Source organism: Lipotes vexillifer, unplaced genomic scaffold, assembly GCF_000442215.2.
Source record: "Lipotes vexillifer unplaced genomic scaffold, Lipotes_vexillifer_v1.1 scaffold554, whole genome shotgun sequence".
Lineage (NCBI taxonomy): Eukaryota > Metazoa > Chordata > Mammalia > Artiodactyla > Lipotidae > Lipotes > Lipotes vexillifer.
Genome location: NW_006794635.1, coordinates 2,929,659 through 2,951,681, shown reverse-complemented (window position 1 = coordinate 2,951,681; position 22,023 = coordinate 2,929,659). Strand labels below are relative to the sequence as shown.

General features: G+C 38.6%; 1 protein-coding gene across 1 annotated transcript in view; it reads left to right on the top strand.

Annotated features, from left to right (window-relative positions):
• The window catches only part of LOC103079455 (cytochrome b5 reductase 4), a 64,992-nt gene extending 43,327 nt beyond the window's left edge, over window positions 1–21,665 (top strand). Inside the window, 7 exon segments of the mRNA XM_082931410.1 lie at window positions 4,113–4,253; window positions 5,866–5,951; window positions 6,168–6,234; window positions 9,468–9,618; window positions 9,924–10,010; window positions 19,236–19,400; window positions 21,611–21,665. Coding sequence (XP_082787536.1) covers window positions 4,113–4,253; window positions 5,866–5,951; window positions 6,168–6,234; window positions 9,468–9,618; window positions 9,924–10,010; window positions 19,236–19,400; window positions 21,611–21,665 — 752 coding nt within the window.
• Window positions 21,666–22,023: the final 358 nt, after the last annotated feature.

Sequence of the window (22,023 nt, the reverse complement as noted above, 5' to 3'; positions counted from 1 at the left end):
CGGCTTGATGCTGAGATGCTGAGTGTAGTTCCCGGGGAAGGAGCTTGGGGTGCTACTCTCTATGCTCAGGGTGCACGTTGCCTCCATAACAGCTCACTGCAAAACAAATGCTGAATGCTATTTTCCCTTTTCATTGTTTTTCATAAAAGTGAAAATCCTCTTTGGATTTCTTTCAGTTAGGAAAAACAGGTACTAATGTTCATTTTTCATAAAAGATAAGTGGCGTAAAGGGAAATTTCGAAAAGCGGGGGACACCTGTATTTAGGTAATTGAAAGTAGTAAATAGTGCTAAGAAAACCTGTGGTTGATCAGAACAGTAGGAACTGGGGATGTTGAAGAAGAGATGTACCTGGGAGGGATGGTGACTTGCTGAACTGATTCCTTAATTTGGACATTAAATAGTTAGGAGGGAGTTGTAAAGGGTGGAGGGATAATCTATAAACATTTATGCTTGAACTGATGCGGTCAAAATAAGGAGGAAGGAGCTAAAGAACAATGTACTGTTCTAGAACGATGATTCTCAAACTTTTTGAACAAGGCCTATGAGTTGGAGCGAGAAACTCTCATAACTTGTTGCCCCATCCACATCTTCTCAAGCGACTCTGTGACCTTGGGCAAGCCGTTTAACTTCCGTAAGCCCATGCTTCCAGCAGGGAAAATGAGAGTGGATAGGTGCTTTAAAAGAGGGAGTTGTAAAGGGTGGAGGGATAATCTATAAACAGTTATGCTTGAACTGATGTGGTTAAAATAAGGAGGAAGGAGCTAAAGAAAGATGTACTGTTCTAGAACGATGATTCTCAAACTTTTTGAACAAGGCCTGTGAGTTGGGGTGAGAAACTCTCATAACTTGTTGCCCCATCCACATCTTCTCAAGCGACTCTGTGACCTTGGGCAAGCCATTTAACTTCTGTAAGCCCCTGCTTCCAGCAGGGAAAATGAGAGTGGATAGGTGCTTTAAAAGCGTACCAGGGGGAATTCCGGTGGTTAGGACTCTTCACTTCCACTGCAGCGGGCACGAGTTCCATCCCTGGTGTGGGAACCTAGGTCCCGCATGCCGTGTAGCATGGCCAGAAAAACAAAAAGTGTACTAGGAGCAGGAAGGAGCTGAAGGACAGGTTGAAGGCAGTATGGACTCCCAGTCCAGTGCTCTCTTTCACCTCTCTCTCCCACTGAGCTTTGTCTTTATTTTAGCCTGTGAAAGTCTACTCTTTAGAAGGAAAGCTATAGTTTCTTTTCAACAAGAAGAAAAAAGGATACCCAAATTATCATATTATCCTCAGCATTTCATTGTCACGCTGAATGTCTCAATATTGTATGTATGTTATTAAAAGAAGTTAATATGGGATTAAAAGATACACACTACTGTATATAAAATAGGTAAACAAGAAGGACCTCTACTACATAGCATAGGGAAATATATTCAATATCTTGTAATAACCTATAATGGAAAAGAACCTGAAAAAGAATGTGTGTTTTGTGTGTGTGTGCGTGTGTGTGTATGTATGTATAACTGAATCACTTTGCTGTACACCTGAAACATTGAAGATCAACTATACTTCAATAAAAAAATAAAGATTAAAAAAAAGAAGTGAGGTTTCTGGGCAGACAGTTTTCTGTCGTATGTTTTTGTTTCACCATCTCATATTTATTTTCAGTTTCTCATTTTCTTGTATAATTATGCTTATAAAACCAAAACCCTGACACGTCAATTCAGGCATTATCCAGGCTGAAGTCGTCAGTGCATCTGCTTTATACTCCTTTTCCCCCATTTTTCAGGTCCATGCCTGTGACACTTCTCTCCTCAGTGCAACTGAAAGACGAAAACATTCTTAAATTTTTCTTAAGACTTTTAGAACCTATTGTTAGCACATCCTTGTGAAATTATGGCAGTTTTATTATTTTATCGGTAAGATGTTGAAATTATCTCAGTGGTGTTAAATAGCAGGAATACTGTGTTAATTCTCTATCAAGGAAAGCCAGTCAATCACTGGAACCCAGAGTTTCCTTGTGTTTTAAGTATAGTCAAAGAGGTGCATACTTACTCTAGCAAATCCTTTCTGGCAAAGGCTAGAGGTGAAATTGTCAGGAGGGGCACCTGCCCTGGACTGCGTGCTTGGAGAACACAAGGGCTCTCCTGCAGCCGCGCGGCTCCCACGGGATGAGGAGTGTGCAAGGTGAAGAATTATCCACCTGGAGTTCAGGCGCTTTCCTTCACCACTGCCCTCCAGGTATCTGGAACCCCAGAATTCCCTGCCCAAATGGCCCCAAATCCCCTTCTATCCAGGAAGTGGCCAAGGCTGTTTATAGAGAGAGCATGTAAATGGGCCTTAACGTATGGGCTGGTGCGCCCACACCTGCACAAGGCTCCACTCAGGGTCAGACAGTGGGGCTGAGAAGAGGGGGGTCAGGCCATAGGCAGTCAAGGGGGTGCTGCTGTCACCCCTCTGCCATCTTCCTGCGTGGAACTCTGAGGAGTTCAAGAATCCTGAATTTGAACCTAGCCTTCTAGGACGTTATGAAAGTATATTTCAAGGTACAGCATAGAACATATTTTATTTAGCAGTTGTTATTTGTCTGATTTATAACTTTCACGTATTTAGACATATAGATGGGGGGTCTCATATTGTATTACCACTCTGGGTCCCAGGAAGGTCTAGAGGAGGGGATAAGGAGATCGTTTGAACCTTCATTTCTTCTTGGGGGTGAGCCTAGGTCCTCTGATCCTTCGTCGGTCCAGTACTGGATTAGGCCTTCCGGGATAACTCTGGGACGGTACCCTTAGCTGTAATCTGGTCTAAGCTTTGCCCTGGCAACGATGCACTCTTAAGTTTACGTGCATACCGAGCTACCATGGTAACAGATGGAAAGATTTAGTGACCAGGGTCTTTGGGAGCAAAAGGGACAAGGAAGAAGAGAATTGGATGAAACTGTGTCCAAAATGATTTCTTAGGATTCTATGTGAATTTTAGTTTTCCACTAACCATTCATTATTCGATGTAGGACCTTCACATCCTGAGGTATGGAGTAAATCTTTCTGCACCTACATAAATATTTTTAGGTTAGAAAAAAGAGCATAATTAGGATAATAAGATGCTTTATTAGGATTAATTCCTGACATCTCTGTAAGTACTGTTTTATAAAAGAGAGGAAACTATGAAACAAAGTCTACTCTGGCATGCTGTTTACATCTGAAAGAAAATTTACAAGTGAAAGTATTCATGCTTTCAGAACTTCTGTAACAAGATCTTCCAATCCAAGTGGTATTATTTTGCTCTGCATACAAATAATATTTCCTGAGCTTAGGGTATTAATTTCAAATATTTCCCATATTTATAGAAATACTTGATTCCTTTTGTTTATTTGTATTTTAGTACCACAGACTTGGCATCTTCAGTTTTTCACTTAAATTAATTTTCCGGATAATTGGAACTTATACCCTTAAACCTAAGTCTATTTTTTGTTTTAATCATTTTTTGACCATTGAAATGTTCTATAATTCATATATATATGAATTTTGTTTGTTTATATATAATACACATATACAGAGACACAAGAATGTATATTTTTCCTGCCTTTATCAAAGAAATATTTCTAAGTTATTGAATAGTGCTAGTATTGTTAAACCTTAAATATTTGAGTTTCAGGACTTTTCCATTCTGTAAGAAAAGAATTTAGAATGAGCTTTGTTGATTATCAAATATCATTCACATCTACAATTTAATTATATAGCTGTTATAGGCTTAAAGAATGGAATTATTTTAAAAAGTAAATTTAAGAAGAAATAAGCTAGACTTTAATTTCTTAAACTATAATGGTTTTAACATGCTATAACAACAGACATGAGAAAATAACACTCATTTTATAGAGCTTATTTTTCAAATTACAGAAGTACTTACAGGTTTTAGAAAATGGATATCAAAGGAAACAAAATGGAAAAAACTAACACTATAAGATTTTCAAAATACTGATGAATTTTTAAAATGTCATAGGCCTGTTAGTGAAACTCAAGCTCACTAAAGAGCAAAAGCTGAGCCTGTGTTTTTGCGTGGTAGATCTGAGAGTACTGCTTATTTAATTTATTCATCACTAAGAGAAAATGAATCACTTTCTAGGTTTGTACTACAGAAAGTGCCAGTTAATTTCCAAGGAAGATGTGACTCATGGTACGAAGCTTCTCTGCTTGATGCTGCCACCAAGCACACATCTTCAGGTGCCAACTGGGCAACATGTTTACTTCAAGCTAACTATTACAGGTAAGGCAAACAGAGGCTTTGCGGAAACATTTTCTACTTTTATAAGCAGTTCGGAATCAGTACTAATCTCTCGAGGAAGTGCCCATTTAGGTTATAAATAAAATGTTTCTGGGAAGCTAGACTTAGTGATAGCCAGACTCTAGGTTTGTGGATGCAGTGATCCTACATGTGGGAACTATAACTGTGCTGCATCAGTGTATGAACAAAGAAATTATCACCAGTCACAGAGATAGTGCCATGAGCATTGTAATTTATTACTAACAAAGCCTTAAAGGAAAGAGGTGAGGGAGCACACAAATGGTCTTCTGTGAAGACAACTGCCAGAAACACACACTAACGTCTCTTATTTAGCCACTTTTGGGTCTGTCATTTATGAAGTTGAATTTATAAAACTGAAAATGAGTGGATGATTATAAATGATTTCCTTGCATGTGCCACTAGTATAAGAAGCTCTGTAAACATACTCCTTACTGTGTAAATTCTTTTCCCCTCATTTTCGTCCTGAAATTACCTCATTTCCTTGTTTTAAATACCTTTCTTACCAATGTCTAACATCTTCTCAGTCTTTTGAAACTGCAGAAGATAACACTCTTAGCCTTTCCAGCAATCAGCCTCACAGACTACCAGCCAGGATTTGGTGACTATGGTTTATTATGATGGTACCGTTCAGTTTTTCTCTTCATCATCACTAATGCCAAGTTATCATTCAATAGCTGGTATCTTCCCCAGTGTGGTTATTGTCAGTGTATTATAATTTACACATAGATAAGTTTTTGTATATGTGATGGAACCATGTATAAAATTTTGGTCTTTCAAATATGTGGTGACTCCTCTTTCTTTGGAATTTGGCTGGCTAAAATATGACTTCTTATTAATTTTACCCTGTTTTTTATTATTATAGTCTTAGAAGTAGTTGGATTAACATTCTTTTCAGTTATCAAAGTAATATATAAAATATTAAATTGTTAAAACAATTCAAAATATATAAAGTAAAAAGTGAAATTCTTCCCTTCCTGGAACTCAAATGATCCCACTGGCCATCGGAATCCATTGTTAAAAATTTGGTGTATGGGGACTTCCCTGGTGGTCCAGTGGTTAAGACTGCGTGCTTCCACTTCAGGGGGCACGGGTTTGATCCCTGATCGGAGAACTAAGATCCCGCATGCCGTGTGGTGAGGCCAAAAATAAATAAATAAATAAAATAAAATAAAATATTTTAAAAACTTGGTGTATAATTAAAATTATTATGTAAGTACCTTCTTGCATCTCTGTGTAAACTTTTAATGACATTTTTGTTGTGGCCTATTACAAAGCTTACATGCTGATGGTGTAGATGGTTGTCTAAGTTTATTAACATAAAACCCCATCACCTTATGCCATGCTTAATAAAAACAGATTATTTATATTATGGGTAGATTACTGATTTGTTAAAATTATCTCAGCACACATAGGTTTAGGGTATATATACATGTACTACATACATATAAAACATAGAATCAAGTTCACATTAAGTGTACAGTTTTAAATATATACTGATAGCATCATAAAATTTGTATGCTTCATCTTCATTTAGATTTTTAGATTTGAATTTCTTTGTTGTGACTTTTTCCAGGTACTGAAATTATGAAGCCATATACACCTGTATCTGATTCCTTATTCTCAGAGTTAAAGGAACCAGTTCTTCCCAACAACAAATACATCTACTTTTTTTTTTTTTTGCGGTACGCGTGCCTCTCACTGTTGTGGCCTCTCCCGTTGCGGAGCACAGGCTCCGGACGCGCAGGCTCAGCGGCTATGGCTCATGGGCCCAGCCACTCCGCGGCATGTGGCATTCTCCCGGACTGGGGCACGAACCCGTGTCCCCTGCATCGGCAGGCGGACTCTCAACCACTGCGCCACCAGGGAAGCCCATACATCTACTTTTTGATCAAAATCTACCCTGCTGGACTCTTCACACTAGAGCTTGATCATCTTCAGATTGGTTAGTATATATATTTTTAACCTAGATTGTCTTCTGGATTGGATCACATGTTCCACTTTCTTTTAGTTATTTCCCTGTGGGAGTCTGTCAAATATCTTAAACTCATCATGTCTGCAACCAAAGTCGTGTTCTCTTAGTCCAACCAACCTATCCTTGTTTCCACATTCCTCATCTGTTATTTGCATCATCACTGTTCATCCTTGACCCAATCTGGAGACTCGAGTCATCCCTGTGTCTTCCCATTTTCTCCCTCCCAATCCAGTCAGTCACTAAGTTTTATTGAGTCTACCACTCAGTGACTTTTTAATCTTTCTTTTCTATCCCTTCTGCCACCTTCTTAGATCAAGCCTTCATCATTTCTCTCTTAATCTGTAATTGGTCTCTCTCAGTTGCTTCTAACTGGTATCTTTCTATTAATCTGCATTTTCCAGTTCTTTTTCCATACTGCCTTGATGATAGATTTAATCATGTTGCTCTGCAGCTTTGACGCCTTGGATGGGTCTCCATTACCTGAGTAGCACAAGTATTTTGTATAGTGAGAGGTGAAGCTGGAAATAGCATCCAAGTCTTTGCAGGTCATGAAGAGGACTTAATCAGTTAGTCCAGAAGTTTGTCATCCTCATTCTTAGGTGCTTGAGTTTTTTAGAATGCCTTTCTCTACCTGTCAAGTACCTTTTAAAAACATTTTTAAAAAATATCACTTACTTTATGAAGCCTCCCTCCTCTTCTGAACCCCTCGGTAACTAACACTTTGTTCATTGATCTAGGATAAGAATAAATAATATTCCTTCTGTACAGGACTTTGAGTTTAAGGATAGATATGTCTTATTTTTGTATTTTCCATACCCAGCAGGTCAGTTAGTGCATAACAGGCTCTCAATAAAAGTACTTTGAAAGAATTAATAAAGGGAGTATAAGGAAATCTACTAATATTTAGAGACCACCCCCCTTCCTGTTTCTACTCCTTTTTCTGTGTCTTCAACTTTTCACTGCCTTCTGCCTAACGATAAAAGAGCTCTTCCCCTTTTAAGACAGTATTAGCAGTAATATCGAGTGAAGTAGATCACTAAAATTTGGAAATAGAGAAAATTTGCTGCTTTATGAAAGTTAAGCTCAGCAGTCCACATATGATAGATGTGATGAGTCATCTTTGGTTACAGAAATCAAAATATTGAACATAAATGTGAACCTAAAGAATTTTTGAATACCTACAGATCTAGTGAAGGTGATATCACCTTGTGAAGGACTGACAACATGATTGTAATATAGCAGCTGGAAACTTAACTGATGGTATTGTAACCTATCCATAGAGATTGTGTAGCAGAGAGCAGGGTGGAGCGTCAGCATAGAGCATGGGAAAGGAAAGCCAAAATAACAAGATCAGTGTTTTTTCAACTTCATCTAGGGGAACTAGTCATGGCACAGATACTGGTGCTACTTAGAGGGTTGTACACTGGCATGGCAGTGGTAACTCATGAAGTCTCAATATGGCCTATGTGAGCTACCCTATAAAATTATTCACTTCTTTGTTTCAATTCCATGTTCATCAAGCAACTTTTAAATGATTATTTTGCCCTTCCAAATGTTCCAAATGTTTGGTCTTCCAATACTGGGAATGAGATGCCTTCATGAGAGCAGTGATAATTCATGAAGCCTCATTATGGCCTATGTGAGCTACCCTATAAAATTATCCACTTCTTTGTTTCAATTCCATGTTCATCAAGCAACTTTTAAATGATGATTTTGCCCTTCCAAATGTTCCAAATATTTGGTCTTCCAATACTGGGAATGAGATGCCCTGGATGGGGCATGTAATGCTCAGGTCACTAGATGCAGGTAGTCAGGCTGAAAATCCATTGCCATTCTGGCATGTGTGCTTTAATCTCTTGTGAACTTGATTAGCAATCAAGTCTTTGCCTGAGTCTAATCAATTTTATGACATTGGAAGGACTGGACTGTGGACAAAAGTTATCAAGTTAATATCATTCTGTGAGGCTGCTTTAGTAAACAACCAGCTGACTTTTTCCTGAGGATGTTCTGATGTTATGGTCCCTTTCAAAGTATAACAAGGAGCTTCTGTTACTTTCTAATGTTTAACTCATCAATTACTACAACATTCTTACTATCCTGTCATGGACAAAAAAGGGAAAAATTATGAGCATCCAAACATTTAAAAATAAACCAGAGCATCTGAAATTGTTTTTAAAATATGGTCAGCTTTATTTTGTATTTTTAAAGTTACATTGAAAATTTCTGAAATGTCCTAAAGACAGTTCTCTTATATGAGTGGTACATAGCGATTATATCAGTTGCATAGCAGAAATGGGTTTATTCAACTGTTTTGATTGAAAATTTGGAAGTAGCATGCCCCAAGTACGGTTTCTGATCGTGCTTTGTCTTTATGGGAATTAAATGCAGAACAGCTCTTGTTTTAATTGATAGATATTTTCAGAGATTTGATGGAGGCAAAGTTAGCACATTTACTAACAACATATTAGAATACATTTCTATTTCAATTTTCTCTCCTACTATGCTTATTACTGTGGTTAAGAATCAGTATGTAGGGCTTCCCTGGTGGCGCAGTGGTTGGGAGTCCGCCTGCCAGTGCAGGGGACACGGGTTGCCAGTGCAGGGGACACGGGTTGCCAGCGCAGGGGACACGGGTTCGTGCCCCAGTCCGGGAAGATACCACATGCCGCGGAGCGGCTGGGCCCATGAGCCATGGCCGCTGAGCCTGCGCGTCTGGAGCCTGGGCTCCACAGCGGGAGAGGCCACAACAGCGAGAGGCCCGCGTACTGTTAAAAAAAAAAAAAAAAAAAAAATCTGTACGTAAGTAGTGAATATGTATTTTTCCACCCTATACTGTGCAAGACAGGTATACTTGGACTCTGCTTTTGAAGTGCCTAGTTTTAGTTTAGCAATCAAGCCTTTATTGATAATTTGTAGTTAAATATTTGGCAGTAGTTTGTATGTTAGAGACTCCAGTTGATTTGGGAAAACAATATTGGGAAACGAGTATAATGAAATCTCATTATTAATTTGATTATAATGATAATTTGAGTATAATGACATACTTGGGAGCCTAATGAGTATTCTCAAAACCCCTTACATTCCTTAAAAACTGAGATGTAGTCTGATAATTATGCAACCTGTTTCTCCTAGTGTTCTTAATTCAGCTATGTTAACGGTCTCAGTTTTTTTTTTCCTGATTTTATGTATATTTCATTGTTTAGGAGATTATGTTTCTGTAAACAATCCCGAGGGCAATTTTAAAATATCCCAGTTCCAAGAATTGGAAGATCTCTTTTTATTGGCAGCAGGAACAGGCTTCGCACCAATGGTTAAAGTACTGAGTTATGCTTTGACTAATATATCCAGTCTCAGGTATGTCATTTTGTCTTTAATTACTACCCTTTGTAAGACTGCTAGATTAGTAGAAGGTATTCTAAATCAATTAAATACCTAGTGGACCTCAACAGACATGTTATCCCTCAGTCGTCATTTCTCACTCTGCTTCCTCCACTCCAAGCTTTTTTATTTACTTGATTCCTTTATTTTTGATATTTTTGGTTACCTAATTGGCACTAAAAAAACATTCATGTTAGTTCACTTTTAGACTTTCCATTCATGCATATTTTTAATTCTATAATTGAAATAGTACTTTTTGAGTTGTTGTTTTTTCTTTTAAGGGAAGTGAAGCTGATGTTCTTCAATAAAACAGAGGATGACATAATTTGGAGAAACCAATTGGAGAAATTAGCATTTAAGGATAAAAGGTATAAAAGTGGTATTAGCTCTGTTTTTAAATATTCATACAGGTTTAGTCAGTTGATACCCTGCTTCCTTTGGTTGGAGTTTTTAACTGACCAGGAAACTCCTTCAAACAAAAATAATCACTAATTCTTTAAAAAGAAAAAAAACAACTAAATGTAAGTAATGTTAAGTAATGTTAGTATACCTCCCCCAAAGAAATAGTTTGATAAGGTCATCAAATATGTATCAATAAAATATATACTGGGCTTTATGTTTATATTGTTTATACTGAGTTAGGTTTAATTAAAAATGATCTAGTGTAGCCAATTTGGTAATTCAAGATTTTCTTGTTATTATGGGAACAGATCAAATAAATCTGGTGAGATAGGTTAAGCAAAAATAAACATGTTTTTTTACTACAGGATTTCTTAGAGCCTTTACTATGCCAATGTCCATTGTGACTTTCCAAGAAGGGGATTCATTCTGCATTGTTTAGCAAGATTCTCTTCATTTTTGTTCATTTACATTAACACGTATTAAATATCATTAGTGGTCCTCAGTACACACTTTGGGAAATGCTGGTATAGGTAATAGAAAAAAGTCTGAGTCAGGCTGAATTCAGTGGTAAAATGAGGCAGCAAGGACAGCAAGGTGGCAATTTGTTTCATTGAAAAAAGAGCCCTAGCACAGTCCAAGGAAGTGAGATAATTTAACCACGCATATGCCCATCTCCCCTAAAGAGGTATGAAAGCAGTTGGAGGGCTTCCCTGGTGGCGCAGTGGTTGAGAATCTGCCTGCCAATGCAGGGGACACGGGTTCGAGCCCTGGTCTGGGAAGATCCCACATGCCGCGGAGCAGCTAGGCCCGTGAGCCACAACTACTGAGCCTGCGCGTCTGGAGCTTGTGCTCCACAACAAGAGAGGCTGCAACAGTGAGAGGCCCGCGCACCGCGATGAAGAGTGGCCCCCGCTCGCCACAACTAGAGAAAGCCCACACACAGAAATGAAGACCTAACACAGCCATAAATTAATTAATTAATTAATTAATTTTTTTAAAAAAAGAAAGCAGTTGGAAATTCAAAACAAAATTTTCAGAAGAAGAATGAATTGGACAAGCTGTCATATTTCTGAAACATTTTTGTAATCATTAAAAACTATTTCTAAGAATTGCAGAACTTCGTAAGTCATACAAAATATCTGACGTATTTATGTTTATGACAGTATGGTGGAGATAAAGTTCTAGACATTTTAAAAGTTAAAGACCTCAGAAATCCAGCTGTCCCAGGGGCTCCAGGTTCTTCTGAATATTTTCTGAACATCCTCACTAAGGTGATGCTGTGGTTCCTTCTAGTCTTTTCCTCCCTGTTGTCTCCCATCCTCCCCCTCTTTCTCTTTTAGTAAATAATTTGCACAAATTAAGGACTACCTGAATTTAATTATCGAAGTGCTTTCTTACATACTTAAAACATAAACCTAAGAGTATGTACTATACTTGAGTAGTTGCATGGCAATTTAGAGCATAATTTAAAGAAATACAAATTCCTGGGTTTTTCAAGTGTCTTTTTCACTAATTTTCAAAGTGGAAAATCGAAAGCAGCATTTATCAAAAAGCCTAAAGACCTAAATTCTGGTTTTCAGTCTACCCTTTACTAGCTTGAAACTGTATTCAAAAATTATGTAGCTCTGTGGGCCTGTCCCTTTATTTTCAAAATAGAATAATGACATCTTTCCTATTTACTTCATAAGCCTGTTGTGAGGACTAGAGAAGATAGTATAAATGCTTGGAAACTGTGAAGCCCTGCCTCAGATATTTGGGTTGCTGTTATGAAGGACCTCTGTATACATGTGTTCTTGTATTGACTGTTTGAGCTCCTGTTTCCTAAACAAGCATTTAAAAGACTTTAAGCAGACATAGCTACACATTTTTAGCTAGGTTTTTTTTAAAAAAGTATTTCTGACAGGTTTGGGACATGGTATTCTTCAAGATAGTTTGCTTGTACAAGAAAAATTCATTTACTATTATTTCAGCAAACAGACATTGTACTCTTAGTCTATCCATTGATGTTAAACTCGACATAAGAAGTAACGTGTATATGTATATGTATAACTGAATCACTTTGTTTTACACCTGAAACTAACACAACGTTGTTAATCAACTATACTCCAATATAAAATAAAAAGTTAAAATTTTTTTTTAAAAAAAGAAAGAATTGGTAAAACAGCATGTGTTGACAGCTTCTGCACTTTAACAACGTCCCCTGTGTGTTTTGTTTTGTCTTGCTTGGTCCACATAATTTGGGTTGGTGGAATTGCATAGGCTGCAGGACTGAAGATGAGGAAAGGCACCTTCTTTTTCACTTCTGGATGACTGGCTCTAAGTGAGTGAGACACTCCAGTGTGCTGGGAGAAGTGAGTGTTTTGCTTCTGGCCTGCCTTTATCCTCTCTCTTCTGCTGGCTCTCTCTCTCCTGGCTCTCACCTGCCTGCTCCCGCTACTGTGCTCTCTCTGCTCCCTCCCTTTCCGTCCACTTTCTGGAGGTACACTCTCCTTGCTGGGTGCCCTCTACTGGCACTGACTTCCAGCGTCGGATAATCTGTACCCCCCTGGAGACTCAGGGTCAGACCCTCCCTGGAAAACACAAAGGCCTTGGGGTCAGACCCTCAGTGGGAAACACAGAGGCCTTGTGTATGTATGTGGCTTTGGAACATTTGTCAGGAACCTTCCATATTCTCAGGTTTTACGCAGATAGAGGAGAAACCTAGCCTTAAAGGTTTACTGATGGCTGTCGGTAGTACTGTTCATTCAGAGCATAATTGTTGAGTCCCATACATAGAAGGAAAGTGAAAGTTCAAATTTAATATAAGGTAGTTTTAATTTGTCATATCTGTCATTTAGTTAACATTTAAGGCTTAATTTTTTTTATCTGTTAAGCCACCCTTTCCTATATCTTGACTCTCCTATGTCACTGCTCGTTTTAGTAATAAAGTTTCTGATGGCAGAATGTGAAACTTGAACACATCTCCTTGGTTAAATTATTATTGGATTGTGACTATTAAAAAAAATAAGTTCTATAGTTAAAACAAATGAAATACCTTACTCTCTGTAGGATTAGGACACAGCTTTCCATTCAATCCTTTGGGGAACAAGGAGGGATAGGAAAAATGTATACTGAGACTGATGTATTATCTAATATTTTCATTTTCAACAAGCATGCTGTGCTTGTCCACAGAGTTTATCCAAATAATACAGTTGGCAAAGGAAATTCTTCAAAACATTGTTGTATGATGGAAACTTATTAACCTGTGACCTCGGGCAAGTCACTTGATCTGAGGGAGTTTCAGTTTTTCCATTTGTAAAACAGGGACATCAATATCTCTGTCATAGGGTTGTTTGGTAGTGGGGGCCATGAGATAGCGGATGTGGGTGCCTCGCCCAGAATTAGCATATTTGTAACATTCATTTACTCATGAATTTCCTGTGAGCGTCTCCCAGGTGCCTGTATGGGGGTATAACAGGGAACAGGATATTGTGTTGGCTTATCTTCTCATACAATCCAGTGAATGGATCTCTTCATTTTCCCATGTTGCTAAACTTAACAGAATTGCCAAAAATAGGTAGACCATTTGTACTCTTTTAGGATGTTTCTGTTTCAATTCACTTTTCATGTCATTAAGCGTAAAATTTCAATGGAAAAAAAAAAAAGTTAGCTTGCCTGAATTTTATCCAAATATTTTATTACACTTGACTGTTAACTCCAGTAGAAGGTAAATATGTACAGCAGCAGGTGTAGCTAATTACTATGTAAACTGATATCCAAATTAAATTTCACTTATCTCTGTCTCGACTACTGAGCAGTGTTCTGAGGCCTGGTTGACTCAGTCTTACACTCTGGTACTCCCCGCTCCCCCAGTAGAATGCGCCGCTCTGAGTTCTCTGCTTTTGCAGAATTCTTTTTGAGGTGCAGGACAGTTTGACAGTGAGATTGGCTTCTGGATGGCATTTTGTAATATATAAATATAATAAGTATTTTCCTTCCCTTTCAAAGCAGTCATGTTTGAAGATAATAACCTTATTTTAGTAAAGTTAGTAGCATATTCTTTTCTATAAATAGTAGAACTTGATGATTTGCTGATTTTCCCCCATTTATAAAATTAATACATATTTGTATAGAAAAATATATAAGGGAAAATATCACCCATAATCTTACCACCCAAGGAACAACATTATGGTTTGTATCTTTCCATGCTCTTTCTCTCTCTTTCTCTCCCTCTCTCTCTCACAGACACACACATACATACACACATGCACGCACTTACACGCTTAAATGCACACATTATTTTTTTGTATTTTTAAATTATGTAGCCATACTGACTATACTTTTTATAACTACATTTTTAGTGAATTGTGTGTATTCTATGTATAGAATACTTTCAACCTGGAGTGATTCTGTTTCTCCCCACCCGACACCCTGACACCCTAGTGGACATTTATGTCTCAAAACGTTTTTGATCGTAACAACTGATGGAAGGGGTTCCCCTGGCACCTAGTGGGTAGAGACTGTTAAGAGCCTACAAGAATGCTGTTAAGAGCCTCCAGCGCACAAGACAGCACAGGACAGCAAAGAATTATGCTGCCCAAACTGCCAGTAGCGTTACTTGGGAAAACTCATACTACACCATGATTTTTAATAGCTGCATTGTATTTGGTCATTGAGTTCATACCATAATTTGTTTAACCAACCCTCTACTGTTTGACATAGTGAGTACAAATTTTTCTGTACCTCTCTAACTATGCAGGATAAAGATTCACCAAAAGAATCACTAAGTCAAAGTGTACCAAGGCCTATTGATCCACTTTGACAATAGCCTCTCGAAAGGTAAAGTTTTTCTATATTCTGGTGTCAGTTTGGGGACCAGCAATGTGTAAGTCCCATTTAAGACAGCAAAATCCAGTGATTCCAGAAGCACAAGTAAGTTAAACAAGGTGCTTGAACGCCTTTCTTTTTCCCCAGCCTGTGAGGCAACTCAGTTATGTGGGCCCCTAATCTGGACCCTATACCACTCTCTGTTCCTCCCAGATGTTCCTCCAAGGGTGGTATTTTTTGGGGTTTTTTTATTGAAGTATAGTTGATTTACGATATTGTGTTAGTTTCAGATGAACAGCAAATTGATTCAGATATATATTTTTTAGATTATTTTCCATTATAGGTTATTACAAGGTATTGAATACAATTCCTAATGTTTTTTGGGCTTTTTAAAAATTTATTTATGTTTTGGCTGCATTGGGTCTTCGTTGCTGCATGTGACCTTTCTCTAGTTGTGGTGAGTGGAGGCAACTCTTCATTGTGGTGCATGGGCTTCTCATTGCAGTGGCTTCTCTTGTTGTGGAGCATGGGCTGTAGGCGCGTGGGCTTCGGTAGTTGCAGCATGCAGGCTCAGTAGTTGCGGCACACAGGCCCTAGGGAACGTGGGCTTCAGCACTTGTGGTTCGCGGGCTCTACAGCGCAGGCTCAGTAGTTGTGGTGCATGGGCTTAGTTGCTCCGTGGCATGTGGGATCTTCCCGGACCAGGGATTGAACCCATGTCCCTGCATCGGCAGGCAGATTCTTAACCACTGCTCCATCAGGGAAGTCCCAGGCGTGTGTTTCTTGGAGTGTATTCCTTGAAATACTCATGCGTTCCCCCTAAAGAGCTCTATGATTAAATAAGTTTGAGAAATAATGTATATTATGTTATCATCTTGAAGTTTAATATAAACTTAGCATATTGAAATTCTAAACAAATCTATTTAACTTCTCTTAACCCAGTAGTCCCAAACTTATTTGACAGGTTAGCCTTTTGTTTTCATGGACGACCACTAACATTTGGAGGAGCACACGTGTTTAAACAGATTCGTTTTGAGAAATATTTTTAACCCCTAGCTGTTTATTTTGTGAGCTGTTTTTCCCATGAGCAAATAGCAAGTTTTTCTCTAGATTCTAGTATTTTTCTTTAGCTAGAGAAACCAGGAAAAGCTGGGACCCCAAATACTCTGAAATACTACTTTGTGGGCAGTGACAAGCCACTGAAGCTTTAGCAAAGAAGTTGTGAGATTGGCTCTGGGTTTTTAGGAGAACTAGTATAACAAGGATATGCCAGATAGATGAGGGTAAGCTTATTAGAGCAGCATCTTAGACAAGAGATAGAAGGGCCGGACCTGGAGCTGTGGCAGTAAAAATGGGAAGGCAGGGCGATGTATGTGTAAGAAATAGGAAGGAGTGGGTCTGGGAAGCTGATTGCCTGGAGGAGGAGGGAATACGTTGTTGAATGACTTCAGGCTCTGCGTATGGTTTAGACTGAATGCACACGTTTATATTTCAAGATTTTTTTAATCTCAGGTCATTTATCAGCCTACTTTAAAGTAATTTTTTTTTGGACAAGCTTGTTTACTTCCATTGACATTTAGACTTCATAGACATTCATCAGAAGCAGGCCTCTCTGTGTCTCTCTCTGTCTCTCTCTCTCTCATGTTGGTTTGCACTTTATGGATTCTCGAAATTTATTTTCAGGTAACCTTTTCAAGAGTCCCAGTCCTTTCTGGCACTTCTGAAATCATAGGGCAGAAAGTTGTTTCAGGACGTTTGCCAGTGCGTCCCCTCATGCCTCAAGGCTATAAAGGCTTCAGACAGTAAGTTGCCCTTCGGAAAAATTCAGAAGCAACCATCCACAGTAACCATCTGTATCCTGATATGGTATAAGAAGTCCTTCATTCCTGTATTCTTGAGTCTTACCTTGGGATCGCTCCCGCTCCAGTGAAAGCTCTTTTCCAGGGCTGTGAAGGAGAAGAGACACAGATGTCAGCCTCCTTACAACCCCCTGAAAATCGCATCCATGCCACCTGGTCACGTTTTCCACTGAGAGACCCAAAGGTATACCCAGGGGACCAATATGTGAATAAATACAAAATACATGAGGAATTTATACCATTTATGTAAGGATCACAGTTATTTTTCACCCTTTAGTAGATGCCTGCAGAAAGCATGCCACTGATTACGCTTTTTTTTCTTTTTTTCTTTTTAAAGCATCTCACTAAAGGAAAGTTAAGATTTTTATTCAGATGACAAAGGACACCAGTATTGATTTATATATCTTAGCAGTTTTATTCCAGTGACAGACTGACTGGAAATAGAGGCAGAGGAGACTACCTTTTATTTGTAATTTAACAAGGCAGTTGCTATATTTTATTGCGTTGTCTGTGTATAATTAGAAACGTCTTAAGACAGTGGTTCCACAGCTGCTTTTGGGTCCCCTTTGATAATCTGATGAAAGGTTATAGACCTTCTTCCCAGAAAAATGCCCTTACAAATTCACACACATCTTTATATGTAATTTCACAGATGCCGGCATATGGCTTTGTCCTTCTGAGTATAGTGTTTATTTTTAACCAATATGGCTTCTTGCTAAATAAATTCCTTTATTCATTCATCAAGTGTTTTTTGCACACTTGCCTCAAGCCAGGCCTGGATACAGTATGAACAAGACAGGCCAGGACTCTGGCATCACGGAGCAGCAAACAAACATCACATTCCAGAATTACGTAATGCTATCTTAATGATAAGTGCTGGGAAGGAAAAAATGCTAGTGAAAGAAAGAATTTGGGGTACTGTTTTGTGTAGGGTGGATTCCTATTGCTGCTAAAGTGAAATGGGAACCTTGAAGGCAAGAAATAAAACATGTCTCTGTTGGGTTTTTAAATACAAAATCAGAATATTAGAATTGTAAGAGAGCATATAGTTTTCCCACCTTGGTCCACAGATGGACCTATAAGCCCTAGAGGCTGGGTCTGGTGAGAGCTGGGACGGGTTCTGTAGCCCCGGCTGGCGCCCTGAGCTGGTCTGTATGCTTGTGCTGGCCCGTCCGCTCTTGGGAGCGTTCACCCAGCTGCAGCCCAGCCAGGCGAGGACCACAGCTCCAGCCATGTCTTGCTTCTGTTCTGATGTTTGGCTCCCAGGGCCACCTCACGAGAGAAATTATTCGCTTCCGCGTTTTCTTAAGATTGAGATTAACATATTACTCAAGTGGAAAGTGTAGAAACACATTCAAACTGATGCTACTGAAAATGATAAGAAATAATTGTGTTTGCAGAAATGGAGCAAAGGGAGCAGGTAGAGCTTAGAATTTTGAATTTGCTATGGCTGTTCATCAGCAGTTCACTTAACAGATTACAGAGCTGTGGGAAGAAATGGTCTGTCGTTTCCTTGTGAGATTTGGTTTGATGTGCTTCTTTCTGATCATAATTCTGTACCCTTTCTTTTCTTTGAAATGTTTCACTCCATAGTGTTTGAGTGCCTCCTGTGTGATGGCCTCTAGGGGTGCAGTGATAACCCAAGCAAACATGGTCCCTGCTCTCACAGAGTTTCTGGTCTAATGGGGAAGGTAGACATTACTAGAATAATCACCTTGGTGGCCACATATTTACAGCCTAATAGAAAGGCTATAGAGAAGAGGAAAAGGGAAACATTTCTACAACCCATGTAATTATGAAAGGACTCCAGACTGGTGGCGCTTCCTGGAAATGATGCTTGAGCTAAGAAACTGAACAGTGGGGTGTGGTAGAAACATTACAGAAGGAGAAAGAGAACAAGCAGGGTGTGGCAGTGAAGGCTGAGAGAAGCAGAGCACAGAGTTAGGAGCTAGGATTGGGGAGAATTTGGACGTGAAGGGTGAGGCAGTTCAATCCTGGGTTTCTGGTTTGTGCAACCAAACGGACTGTGGTGCCATTCACAGCAGTGACATCAGGTGTGGCACAGGGATACTGTAAGTCAAGGTTGAAGCCAAGAAGACCGTAACAATAAGAAGTCGGATAGGCCGTTGGTTATCGGGGTCAAGGACTCATTGGAGGGGTTTGAGTCAGATGAAAATGCACATGTCACTGGTTGTTGCTTTTTACTGTGCTTTATACAAGCGAATTATTAATAAAAATGTGGAGTTCTGTGAGATCCTTTGGAGCTCTCTTTCTAATGAGTTCAATAGAAAATGTCAAATTATTCTCTTATCTGTAGCAAAAGTTTATCTTTAGTAAATGTGGATTTACCTGTATGTTTTTGCAAAATATTTGTTTACATTTTGTTCTAGTGCTTTTCTAGCAAGGGTGTCAACCTTCATATATTCATTTGTTCTCCAGGGGAGAAAAAGATGCGTTATTGAACTGGAAACATGTTCATAATATATTTAATGTAATAGATTTTTTTTAAATGTTTCTTTTCTCCAGATTTGACCTTGAATTTTTTCTCTCAGCACATACTTCTGAATGGAATGACAAACGGGGAAACATTTCACCAGCTCTCCTTTCTGAATTTTTGAAAAGAACTTTAGACACATCCAAAGTCCTCATCTGCATTTGTGGACCAATGCCATTTACAGAACAAGGAATGAAGTGAGTAGCAACATGGTAGGAGAGAGAATCCCAGCACTGTGAAATGATGACCTCCTATAAACAGCAGTTGACGTGGCTCTCATTTCTTCCTATTCATATGAACCTGCACTTCAGTAGTATGTCACAGCACTAGAAAATAATAACAAAGTGTTTAATCTGCATGCAGGTGAAGCATCGGAGGCCCGGATTGTGCACAGAGTTAGACGTGAACACAAAAGTCAGACACAGCCAGCTCTTGATGGCCTCTGGTAGTGTCTGGTAGTGTGGACGCTTTCACAGGTTGGTGCCAGATAGTTTTGGGGACACTAGATTCAACCTCCTCTTCCACCAAAGCTTCATAATATATAATAATTTTTTAAAAATATATGTCATAATAAGCAGTGTTCATCTCATTGTAGCTTTTGATCTTCCATCATTCTCTGCAACTGGGTGAGCATTAATCGATAACACAGTGAGAGAAAGCCAAACAGCAAGACAAAAACCAGAGACTAGAACATAAATAAGCCAAGACCAAGAGTTGAACTCCACACAAAGAAGTGGTAGTGACCGTCTTATTTAAAAACCACCTTGATCTTATTTAACTCTAAAATGACATTTTAAAATATTTGGCTACATATAGCCACTACTGAGTTTCTAGATGACTTTAAAATATGACTGCCTTAAATGCCCTGCATTTCCTTGTTTGGTATATGACTGAACCCAGCATTTGCTAGGTAATTTTCTCTCTTGCTATTTTATTTTTAATTTTAATTATGAATAAGACAGGCAGTATGTCCAGAAAGGTTGGTTGGGTTCAGATAGTGAGAGGCTTGCCTGCCGCACCACGTTGGCCCTCGTAACTCCTATGCTGTCCTGTCCCTTTGTCTGAATGTGCGTGTCAGCTCTGGAAGCTGCCACTTTGGGTTGGAATCCCAGCTCCACCACTTAGGGTCATGCTACAATCATCAGCTAAGTGTCCTAGGGCCAAAACCTTCTAAGTTTAGTGCACTCACTTATCAGAGGGAATAAATGATAATATTGATGCAGGTGAAATACTTAGCACAGTGACTACAAAGAGTGAGTACGAAGTAAATGTTTATTATATTCAGCAGCACTTTATTTATTTTTTTTCACCTCCTTTTCTTTTGGCCATGCCACATGGCTTGCAGGGTCTTAGTTCCCCAACCAGGGGTTGAACCTATGCTCCCTGCAGTGGAAACATGGAGTTCTAACCACTGGACCGCCAGGGAAGTCCCCTTCAGCACTATTTTAAACAGAGCTACTTTTAAGATTTCAGTCTCCATTTACAGTATTTTCCAAGTTGAATTATACTTAAGCAGTATTTCTGCTTCTTCTGTTCAGTGGGGGAAAACTATGATAGAATGCTAGGGGATCAAGTCCTTACTTCAAAATCTGGTGAATGAAGAGGAAGAAAACCAACATTTATTCTGCCTTTTCTGTATGAGTTATACTACTGGATAACCACATAATAGATGAGCAGAAGTTATTCTTTATAGAATTCCTCGGCTGATAAACGAATAAAGAATGAAAGGAGTAGAATATCACCAACTTCGGTCCCTAATGAAACTAGTAGATCTGTACATAGATCACCAGTGGTGGTTAGCATCCAAAGAGAGAGGCAACCCGGCATTATGTGCCTCCTGATGAAAGAGCACTATGAAGTAGTCTTGTCAAAAAGAATTGAACCTGTATCTGATTAAGCCTCTCGATCCAATTATTAAATTGGGGAGATAAAAGGAAGAAGGAACATATTATTAAAGTAAACCACAGGGATGCAGCAAAATGAGAACCGTGGGAGACTCAACACTTAAAAATCTGATTTTGTCAACAAATAAATTGCGGGACAGAGAGAGAGAGAGAGAGTGAGAGAGAGAGAGAGAGATGGAGAGGATGATATAGATCAAAAAATACCCCAAAGACATATAAACCAATCACAGTGAGTAGACTTTAATTGGATCTTGATTCAAACAAACTTTTAAAAATTACGGCATTTATGAGACAATTGAAAGTGTGAACACTTACTAGATATTAGATTATATTAAGGAATTACTGTTAATTTTTTAGGAGTGATAATTGTGGAGTTTTTTAGAAAACACATGCTAAATGGGGAAAATGAAGAAATACTATGGTTACGGTGGTAAACTTTGATCTTACTTCTTTATTTTTAAACATCTTCCCTAAGAAACATGTGCTTTTTATTTGCTTTTCAGGTTGCTGCATGATTTGAACTTTTCCAAAGATGAGATCCATAGTTTTACAGCATAGTGAAGAGCTGTCATTCAACTGTTTTAGCTAAATTTGTGATTACTTAGGTTTTTTTTAAAGAACATTTTTGTATGTAGGTTAACTAGAATCCAGGTTTTAGTTTCTTAAATGAAATCAAATGTTTCTTCACTATAGATACCTTATTGACTTTATTTTGTACCATAACTTGTTTTACTACTGATATTTGTCCTGGAAGGTCAATCGTGGCAACAAGTATATAGAGGATTCTTTGTTATGAATCACAAAGTTCCTTACCATTTAAACTGTATCACTGTTCTACAATAAGCTCTTGTGTTTTATGACATGATAAAGCAAATGATCATTCTGATCACATTTCTATGCTGTAAGATGTCTGATT